We start from the raw sequence: 11,235 nt of genomic DNA, 5'->3' as shown, positions 1-11,235 counted from the left end.
CATGAAAGTGTATTATTTTTCCATAAATTTTGAAAGATAGTTTTGCAGAGTACATCAATCTGGATTCGAGGTTTTCTTTTAGGCTTTGAAATGTGTTGAGAAGTCTGCTGTGATTCTGATGGGCTTTCCTTCATATGTGATTTGTTTCCTTTCTCTAACTGCTTGTGGAATTTTTCTCCTGTTAGGTTTATGGAATCTTAAGTATTAAATGGCTATGTGTAGATTTTGTTATCATGGCTATCTGGAATTCTATATGACTCACTTATGTATATGTCAATTTCTTTTCCCTTACTTGGGAAGTTTTCACCGTTACTTCTGTGAACAGTTTTTATGTCATCTGCACCCGCCTGTTTCTTCACTGACTCCAATGAATCTCATGTTATTCTTCTTTGAATTATCTGGGGGATACTGGAGTGGTTTTTCATGGTCCCTTATTATTTTTAACAATTTTTTTTCTTTTCCAGGTCACTAATTGCAATCCTGGTTTTTTTATCTGAAATTTTGTCATTGCATAAACTTTCAATGGAGTATTTAATCTGGAAAACTGTTTCCATCTGTTTTATGGATTCCATTTTTTTCCTATGTTGGGATTCCATCATGTTCCTCAGTTGCTCTATTTTTTAATCAATCTCCACTCTGCATTTATTAATCATGTTTTGTACTATGGGAACATTCTGTGCTGTTTGCTGAGAAAACATTTCTGATTTCATTTTTCCAGGTCATCTTTCATTGCCAGTTCAGGGAGTTCAGGTTGTTGAGTAACATTGTTCCATCTTGTTGCTCTTTGGGAATGCCTTAGGTGATCTGTAAGTCTGATTTTGAGACTTATTTTTGTGTCTTCTTGTTATGGAAGGATTTGGTAAGTGACTTATACAGAGAATTGTTTCACAATTCATAGATATGTCAAAACATCTCTTTGTAGAATTTAAATATGTACAAAATTTTTAATTGAATTATACTTCTAAGAAGCTCACGAAACTTGCAAAAAATTGTGCTGAGCACTTTTTTAATATCTATATTGGCTATTTGTATATTTAATTTTGAAAAAAATGTGTGTTCATAACATTTTCACATTTTTAACCTCATAATTTCATTTTTGAAATGTGAGTTTTATTTTAATGTTTAGATATTAGGTTCCTTATGCATTCCATGGGCCCCATTTCAATCCTTTTACATGATCATTTTATTTCAAGGTCTTGTCTGCACTTCATGCGGGCATACTTCCTTGGGTAAGAATAATTCTAAACTCAAGTAAATCAGGAGAGGAATTCCCTGTAGTGTTCATCTCTACACAGGAGGCCCTGAGTTAGTGGTCTCCCTGCACGAGCTCAGGTCTCAGAGGATCCCTGACACACCATGCCTCAGGAGGCCCCTACTCATCACTCTCTCTCCTGCCTGGATTCTGATCTCAACCACCTCACTCTCCGTGGAATTCCAGCCTAGAGAGATCCTGCCTCACTAGAGCCAGCCCAACTTACCACCACCGGTGTCTTACTCAGGTGTCTCTTCCTGTTTCACATCAAGGTGGGTCAGTCCAGGGTGTTGGACAGGTTGCTAACTCTCTTTTGTCCTCCAGTGAGCTCCACAGGGGAGGGCCCATCACCTGCCTAGCGAGGTGGCTACTGCTGGTCATATGAGTTCAAGTTATGTGACCCACATGATATAATTATAATTGCTCTTCTCGGACCTCATCTACCCAGTCAGATCAGCATATATGATAACATAACCATCCCAGCACACACTGTGCCTGAGAAGAGTGTGAAGCATTTAAACTGAAGGTAAGCAAAACGGTATATAATATGATCATCTGTGTCTTAAATAATGATAAAGAAAAACAGCTGGAGAAGTAAAGTTTTTACCCAACTTGAGAGAGTTAGGTAAAATTTGAGAAGAGAAATTGAACAAGGTTTGTGTGACAAGTGAAAAAAGGCTCCAGTGAAACTAAACATTGATTTGCCTATTTATTAAATAGCTGCTGCAGGCCAAAGCATGGTGCTGCAAAAGCACAACCTTAACCTCAGATCAAACTCCCAAAGTGCTCTCAGGCGAAAGGCAGGGAAGAGAGTGACTTTCATGGAGTCAGAATTCACAGTACCATGTGGAGACAGAGATGGAAAGGCTGGGGGCAGATTCCCAGAGGAGCCCAGGCTGGTGCCGGGCTCACAGGACAAGCACCCTCCACAGGTCTGGTGGGAGCCAGAGGGAGAAGCAGAGGTGCAGAGGACCAGGCTGGAGTGGAGAGCAAGCAGCGGAGAGGGGGAGGTTGGGAGAGGAAGAGGGATGGGTAGGGTCACATCGGGGATGGGCTGGGTGTGACGAGGTGGTGAGCAGGGAGCTTCGGGCTTGAGGATGAGGGTCACAAACCCTAAAGGTCAGTCAAGCAGATCTACAGGAGGAACGGGTTTGAGTGGTTGCCTCTGGACACAGGATCATCTGGTGTTAACAATTCTGACATGATGGCAACAAGGGAAGCCAGGGAAATATTTCATTCATTTATGATTTTTTTTAAAAGTATACTTTTGCTATTCTCGTAGTTGGTGACCTGACCAAGCCAAATTCTTCCAGAAGCATTTTGCACAGAGAGTTTATGCAGGAGCCCGCATACTGTTTCCACAGTGGATGTGTTGATGCACATCCCACCAATGCGTACCTGAGTTCCCTCCTGATGCCCCTGCACACACTTTTTATCTTTGTCTTTTCTTCCATTCTAATGTAAGGGATGTGAGAGACAACTGCACATAGTGTCACTCGAATTTGAAACCTGAAAATGTTGGTCTGATTGAAGCATTGTAGAGTGGGGGTGACCAGCACTGGTGCAGGGGTGGGGCTGAAAGCTGGTAGACAAAGGACACTGATGTACAGTCAGAGAGGAGGAAGGTCAAGGGTTCCATCTGGATTTTATAACACTATAAGTGAGCAGTAGATGTCAAATGTTATCAGCACCAGAGTGACTATCATGTGGGTAATACATTAGCTGCATTTGGCTGATCAGCATGTTTAAAAATTGGTGAGCTAGTAAATTTTATGTTTTCTCATATTGATCACCAACCTCTAACACAGTAGCTTCTAAGGCTACTTCCAATTTAACATCAATATCTTTCTGGGTCTCAAGGGCATAAGAGGTATTTTTTGCTAAATGATTGACAAATGGTGCATTCTGTACATCTGGTGCTAAGGTCATGGATGCAACCACAGTATTGGCAAGCAGAGTAGATAGAGGCATCATTCCAGGATAGTAGGTCCTGCTATCCCATGGGGGTGAGTGAGCAGTCCATGTATTTCTTCCAGCACTTGCAGTCCATGGCCACGATACAGTCCTGCTATCCCATGGGGGTGAGTGAGCAGTCCATGTATTTCTTCCAGCACTTGCAGTCCATGGCCACGATACAGAGGGCCAGAAACATTAGTAGGTATCATGACAACAGGTGGCCTATATAATATTAAAAAGCAATCTTTAATATCTATTACTATAATATTAGCACATCTTTACCCTTATTAATGTGAGTAAGGCAGGCAGTGAAATTACAAGTTTTGCAAACTGACATTAAAAGTCTCCTTCTGGAGTGATACTGACCTGTGTGTTTTGTACACAAGTGCATGCCTAGGTCTTACTGGTCCCTGTGTGACTCTTGTTCTCTGAGATAAAACTAAAGAGATATCACTTGTAAACTGGTAGCCAATCGCCACAGATCTCTTTGGAAGTATTTTGATGATATATGTAGTACTGGTGCTGGAAGGTGGCCAGTAACATTGTACTTTGTGTGAGATGAATCGTGGAAAGTGATATTTTGTATAACCATTTCATCTACTTTATGGGTGCAACAGTTTTCCCAGGGAACGTGCTGCGAAAGAGGAACATAGCAAGTGACATCGTGGCAAGAGGAGAGAGGGCATGAAGGTTATGAGGATTTGCTGCTGGGGTGAGATTGAAACTCTTAATTAGCACCAGCTCATCTCGATCAGTGTCTGATTCATTACAGACAATGACTGTCTTTTCAATTACTCACAGTGAGAGACAGAGGGAAGATGGACCAAGACAGAGTGGGAGGCCCGCTGCTTTCCCAGTGTAATTATAGGTGGTAGATGTAGGGGAGATATGAGCATCAACCCCCTCATGATGTGGGACTGATTCGTAAAAATAGGTACTGAAGCAGGAGTTTCCCAAGGAAGAGGATAAGCTAAAGGTGCTTGTGGGGTAAGACATCATGGGGAAGTAGGTGAAGGAACTCCTCGCTGGATGTCAAAAAGAGGACCAAGGACTTTTTGGTGAGTTGAAGGGAAGGGTGAAGCCAATTGGTATTACCTGGCAGTATCTGAACATCATTTAAGATTTTTAAAAAGCCTCTATGAATAGCAACAGATTGGGAGGGTAATGTTTTTCCCTGAATAGTGTATCCCAGGTAAGAAAAGGGAGCCATAGTTTGAACCTTCTCTGGAGCCAACAGTAATCCTGTGGTCTTTGAGGCATCAGAAACACTGGGATATAGAGTCCTTAAGATGGTCTGAATAACACTGTGTCAAGGAATCAATTGTGGACCCCCTGAAGGGATCAATCAACAAATTCCTGATACAAGGTAGGACTATTGGCCATACCCTGAGGGAGACATCTCTAGATAGTGCTGTGTTGGGGCTTGATCATTTGTTGATGGAAGGCTGAAGGCCTTGAAGGCACCTTGAGGGTGCAGTAGAATAGTAAAAAGCAATCTTTAATATCTATTACTGTAAGTGCATACTGCAGTGGAATAGCACTAGGCCTGGGCATCCAGGCTGATGATTCCCATGAGCTCCACTGTCCAATTAACATCTCTCAAATCCTGTGGGAGGTGCCATTTTCCTGACTTATTTTGGTGACAAAGATAGGTGTATTCTATGGGCTATTAGAGGGTTCAAGATGTCTGACCTTCTTTTGCTTACAGACCAATTCATGGGCTGCAAGGAGCTCCTCCTGTGTAAGGGACCATTGTTCTACCCACATGAGCTCATCTGACAGCCACGTTATATGGGAGGCGATTTGTGGGTTTGGAGAAGTGATCAAGGCCCTTCCACAAAAAGTGATGGAGAGAAATCCAGGCCACGTTGATCTTTTTTAACATCTGGGGAAAGTGGTTGTTGAATTCTCTGACAATATTTACCCAGCTCCTGTAGGGGGTGGAAACCCCGGTGCAACATCTGATGAGAAGCCTGGGGATAGGGCTGATTAACAAGGGCCCATATCCAGCAGGATACCCCACCCCCACAGATTTATAGGAGTATGAGGAAGGACATAGGGGTGAAAAATCCAAAATGTCCATTACCCTTCCAGTACTGCAGCTTAGTGCTCCTTTTAGGATGTGACACATTCCCTACTCCTTGTAAATCAGTGTTTGCTCTGTGTAAAGGCCAGGACTGAGGCCAGTGGTGTTGAACAATGACACTGACATTGGCTCCTATGTCCAATGGGCCCTGAAAAGCTTTTTCTTCAATAGTTAGTTCCACCTCTAGCCACCTTTGCTTGATGATTGGAACCCAATAAGTATCTGATGACCCAAACTCCTTTTATCCCTTTCGTTTTGAACAGTGCTGCCCACCTTTACCAAGGGGAGTTAACACCAGCTAGACTATAGGCAACTCTGGAGTAATTCGAACAATGTGTTCAGTGGTTTGAGCCATGACTTTAATTTCCCCTGTAAAATCTGAACCTGTGACACCTAGTGAAACCTGAAAACCTTTCATGGTAAGGCTGCTGCATCGCAACAACAAGCCCACAGTAGTAGCGGGTAAGGCCCATGAACACCAGTGGGGATTGCTTGTGGGTCCATCTCCAGGGTTAGTGTAAGTCTGGCAGAGGGACTGAAGCCCAGTCCTCTACTGCTTTGAGTTGCCCACTATAAATTGGTGACTGTAAGTTTGTGCTACAGTCAGAGAAGTCACCCCCATTGTTTGTTGGGACCAGGGCAGGCCCTGCTGGGAATTCCCTGACACTGGGTGGCCTTTGATGTTAGTTTTGAATCAGCAATCATTTGCCCAATGATATCCTTGCCAGCATTTGGGCCAATGAGTAGGAGGGTTGCCAGAAAATGGCTTCATCAATCTGACTTTTCCGGCTTTAACAACTGAGGTATGGAACTCTTACAAAAGGCTGCTTTTTCCACACCAGAAGCGAAAGCTCCAAGACCTCCCTTTGTTTCTAGGGTTGATAGACTGAGTCAGAGTGGTGTCTAAAGCTGCACCCTGGAAAGAAGCTAGACCGATACCCTATCACAGATGAACCATTTCTTGAACAGGAGCATGTTTATCATGCGACTGAAGGGCTTCCTTATAACACTCATTTGCATTGTCATAAGTCAGATTCATGACAGTTAACCTGCCAGCCTCAAAGGTATTGAGGATCCACCCTGCATACTACAAACTCCTGAAAAGCCTCTTTGGACCTGTAATGCTGATCAGATCTAAAGATTTTTCTCCTTTTGTAGGTAGCTCTTCCCATGCCCATGTAGCAGTGATCATATTTCACATATAAGCACATAAGTTAACTGATGATTAAGCCCAGTACTCAGTCCCTGACCTGTCAACATATCCTAATTTGTCAGCACATTATGAGCTCTGTTCCAGGCAGTTTATTCCAAACACAATTCAGTACAACTAGTTTTCCATTAAAGATAGTCACCTGGAGTACGGAAGGCTCTTCCTATGCCTTCCCAATCATTGGGAGCCAAAGCTTGGGCCCTGAATTTCTACAAGGCTCAATGTAAAGAGGGAGGTAGTCTGCTAAGTTGCAGTGGCCATTTTTAATTCCTTGAGTATGCTAAATTAGAGGGAATCGAGGCCTCGAAGCCCATGACCAGGATCTTCTCTCATTTCCACCATAGGATAAAGTTGTGGGACTCCTTCCAGAATCTCCCCTGCCTGTCTGGCCTCTCATATTGCAAATTGTAGTGGCAAGAGGGAACAGGAAGCTTTGCAAGGAAAGAGGAAGCCACACCCCATGGCCCATTGACGTTCCTTTGTGCTCAGAAAGCAGCAGTGCCAGCCTGCCCTGCAGAAAATGTTGTGGCCCCACCGATAATGAAAGGGCCATGATACATTTCCTGACCGCTTGCTTTGTCACCTCTATCTTCACTGAGTTCCTCATCAGAGTTATCACAGTAAGGGCAGCAAGCTCCTCAGGTGGAGTGGAAAACACAGTAGGAGCCAGCGGTTCTGGGCTGGTGAGGATTTCCTCAAAGCCGCACACTCCTGAACAGTGTTTTGGAATTTCAGGAGTCTTTTTTCCCAAATTTTCATGGGTGGACTCCATAGAGGTTCAGGCATCAAAGCACTCATGGATTAGAGTCTGAGGTAAATACAGGGATTTTTTCTAGTCTCTCAGCCATACACTGGTTGTGTAGGTGTCTCCCCACAATTCTCCATGTGTCTGGACTCCCCATTCTGGACTCAGGAAACCAAGGACGCATTCACTGAATGAAATTTAAAACCCTTATTAATTGGGAGGTCTTTACATTAGACCCATTATCCTTCAAAAATACCTCCAGGATTTCTTTATATAGATATCGCTTGTGGGATCATGATTGCCCCATGTTTTGAATTTCCAAAAGGCCTTGTCCAAAACTTATGCATGCACACCCAGATGCATCCCCTCACTTAAAAATTTGACTTGTCTCATATTCTAAGCTGTGTGGGTGCCAACTGCTCCAGCTCGTGCAGCTGAAAAGTCCACGGAGGGAGAAGGGTGGATGAAGAAACAATAGACAAAGGGATACCGAAAGCTGAGGCTGGGTAGAGTCTTCCTCCTGATGGGAGAAAAGGACGCCTGGTAACTGCAGCGCATTGATTTATAATAGCAGTGATGAGGAAAGTGCAGGGGGAGGTGAAGGGGCTGGTCTGTAACTGGAAAAGGGAGAGCAGCGAGTCTCAGCAGTCTTCACACTTGATGGTTTCATGGGAATGGACAGGGAGGAAGGCACATCCTCTTCACAGCTGGGCCTTGCTCCACCTCCCCATCTTGTCAACTCTTCTCCTACCACAGAGCCCTGCCTTGTCCAGGAGAGGAGGTGAACAAGAGAGTTTCTCATTCCACATGGTGCACTGCCTCATCTGTGGGGGCAAGGCAAGCTAGGCCAGGCCATAGTGTGGCTCTTCCAGCAAAATGTAAAAGTTGCGTTACAAAGCCAGATTTGTCAAAATCTGTCCTTTTACTTCTAGCCATAGATCAGAGACTAATATCATGGAAAGCGAGAACGTGAGCTTTCCCAATGCTTTTCTCCTGATGGGCTTCTCAGAGTTTCCCTGGCTGGAGAAGCCCCTCTTTGCAGTGGTCCTGGTCTCCTACATCCTCACCCTGCTGGGGAACAGCTCCATCATCTTCCTTTCCCTGGTGGACCCCAGACTCCAGACACCCATGTACTTCTTCCTGGACAACCTCTCTCTGCTGGACCTCAGTGTGACCTGCACCATTGTGCCCCAGCTCCTGGTCAACTTGCAGGGTCCAGACAAGACCATTACTTCATGGGGCTGCATCACACAGGTGTATATTTTCAGCTGGGCAGCTTGCACCGAATGTGCCCTGCTGGCTGTGATGGCCATTGACCGCTATGTGGCCATCTGCCGGCCTCTCCACTACACTCTCATCATGCGTCCCTGGGTCTGTGTGCAGATGGCAGCTGCCTCCTGGGCCAGTGGCCTGGCCAATGCCCTTCTCCAAGCCACACTCACCTTCCAGCTTCCCCGCTGTGGACACCACACCCTGGACCACTTCTTCTGTGAGCTACCTGTTCTCATTAAGCTGGCCTGTGAGGACACCTCTGCTAATGAGCTGATCCTTGCTATTGGAGCTATCCCTTTTTCAGGGGTGGCTCCTTTGCTGGTGCTCATCTCCTACACCTTTATTGCTAGGGCTGTACTAAAGCTGCCTTCATCTGAAGGAAAGCGCAAGGCACTCAGCACCTGCAGTTCCCACTTGTTGGTGGTCACCCTGTACTTTGGCCCTGCCATCTATGTGTACCTCCAGCCTCCAGAAAATCACACTCAGGCCAAATTTATGTCCTTTTTCTACTGCATTTTTACCCCAGTGCTCAACCCACTCATCTACACCCTGAGAAACAAGGATGTGAAGAGAGCATGGAAGAGGATCCTGTAATTTTAGGGAGGGGTGAAGCCCTTAGATGCCAGATGATCTTTCTGTGTATCCTGGAACAACCACAGGCACACATCAGTGGGTAATGCCTTAGCTGCTTTACCAAATGAATCCCCTAAGGTTTGAAAGAAATTAATTTCCTTCTCTACATGTTAGTCAATCTGGTACCTAGAGAGACCTTTTCTTTAGAAAGTTCTGGTTTTGATATTTCAAATAGAACCACCTTGTTTCTTCTTGATCTTTCCAAAATGTCTTATTTCTTAAGACACAATGGCAGCATTTCCTTAATTTTATAGGAAAAGGGAACTGTACATCCATTCCATAGCCACACTATTTGCAGGAGCCAAAGGTGGAAGAAAAATGATACACATCAATGGGTGAGAGAGTAAATAAAACTTTGTGTTGTACAAAAAGGATATTAATTTGGGAATACAAAATAAAATTCTTCTGCTTATGAAAACATGGATGGAAATGGGCAACATTATAATAAGTGAAATAAAATAAGTGCAGGAGACAAATATTGCATTACTCTTTTGTACTTGGAAAACAAGGAACTAACAGTTTGCAGCAGTAATTATCACCAGAGCTTTCTATTTGAAGGCATGAAGGGAAAATCATTTAAGAATAAATTCTATAGCAAGTTATGTGTTTTCTTTAATATATATTTATCACCTCTGGATCTGAAGGTTAGGTAAATTCAATTTTTGAAAACTTCCCCCTATCTAAAAGTATTTGCAACTCCAGATCTCATCTTCAAATAAGCCAGGCTAAATGAAAATACTTTTCATTTCTGAAAATGACTGTGTATTCTCAACCAAAGATGTGTTAAAATTATATCTTTCTCAAATGTGTGTGATAATCCTACAACTCATAATAGCAAAAGGCTGAGAAATAAAGGGGGAAAGGCTACCAGTTGATGAATGTGGAAGGGTGAGAGGGAGGCTTGCTGAGCCACAGATTCCATCTGTTGAGGAAAACGTCCACGCTGGCATCGGCTCTGTTTTCTCTTTGAGTGCTCTCTGCCACACACAACCCCTGCTTCTTACCTTCCTTTTCTTTGGAGGAAAATGTTTAAAACACGGAATCCTAATTTAGTAATTTCCCAGATCAGAAAATAATTGTTTATTGTGGTGTAGAAGAGGGGTTGAAGAAAGGGAGTGAACGGGAACTGGTTGGTGATCAGCCCATGGACTCTCAGCCAAATGCTCTAAAAATGACGACTACAGGTGAAAGCTGAAGATTATGCCTAATCTTGATTGTGAAGTGGATTGGCTTAAGAGATGCCCAAGTCCAAAGTCTCCTTTGAAACTCAGGGGAAATCACTATAAAATACATATAATGAGCTACAAAATCCCAGGATAGAATGGTATATGCAAAGTGTTACCATTTCATAAAAGAGGAATGGGGAAAGTACAAGAAATCAGACTACAGAAATGTCAGAACACAGTAAGATAATCATTAAGTCCTGTAACCCCATGGCTGGCACACATCTCACACCATGCTGAGATGAGTTCCAGACCGCTGCTGTGGATCCACCTCAGAAGTTTTCTCATTTGTGCAGTTTGTCAGGTTTCAGTTCATGGCAGCTGGCTCCAGAACAGAAACTACAGAGGAGAAGGGGACGATGGAGCACGGCTTTCACGTCCCAGTTCCCAGGATACAGCATGGGGAGAGAGCACCAGCCAAAGACACACCTTCCAAAAGCACAACACCAGTGACCCAGGCCCTCCAACTGAGTCCCACCTCCTAGCATTGCATCCAGCTGTAAACCCCAGCGACTAACACACCAGTGAGCATGGCACCCCAGAGATCCAATCATCTTGTCAAGAATCTTTCAACCCAGTCAAGTTGACAATTAAGGTGGAATCACACTCTGTGTAAAGTTAAAATATGTATATATTACTATCTTAAAACAGGGCAATATCCAAAGTATCTCAAACTCAAGAGCAAAATGGCAACTTCATCAAATCAATGGCAACATACTTGGGTTTTTCTGAAATGCAGACATTAAAATGACCAACAGTTATATAAAAGTGCTAGATACCACCAGCTATAAGGGAAAGCAAACCAAAGGCACAAAGACCTACTTCACCCCTGCTAGAGTGGTTACTACCAGAAAGACA

General features: G+C 43.9%; 1 protein-coding gene across 1 annotated transcript; it reads left to right on the top strand.

Annotated features, from left to right (window-relative positions):
* Positions 1–8,203: 8,203 nt before the first annotated feature.
* Positions 8,204–9,115, top strand: LOC104870676 (olfactory receptor 15). Its single transcript, XM_010636354.1, has one exon. The coding sequence runs from the start codon at positions 8,204–8,206 to the stop codon at positions 9,113–9,115; it is 912 nt and encodes a 303-aa protein (XP_010634656.1).
* Positions 9,116–11,235: the final 2,120 nt, after the last annotated feature.

This window comes from Fukomys damarensis, unplaced genomic scaffold, assembly GCF_012274545.1.
Source record: "Fukomys damarensis isolate Sample0158 unplaced genomic scaffold, DMR_v1.0_HiC HiC_scaffold_61747, whole genome shotgun sequence".
In the NCBI taxonomy this organism is placed as follows: Eukaryota; Metazoa; Chordata; class Mammalia; order Rodentia; family Bathyergidae; genus Fukomys; species Fukomys damarensis.
Note: the sequence above shows the minus strand (reverse complement) of the source record. Positions and strands in the feature narration are given on the sequence as shown.

What these genes read in the sequence shown, in the direction of transcription:
- LOC104870676 (XM_010636354.1), top strand. Translation starts at nt 8,204, where the DNA reads ATGGAAAGCGAGAACGTGAGCTTTCCCAATGCTTTTCTCCTGATGGGC.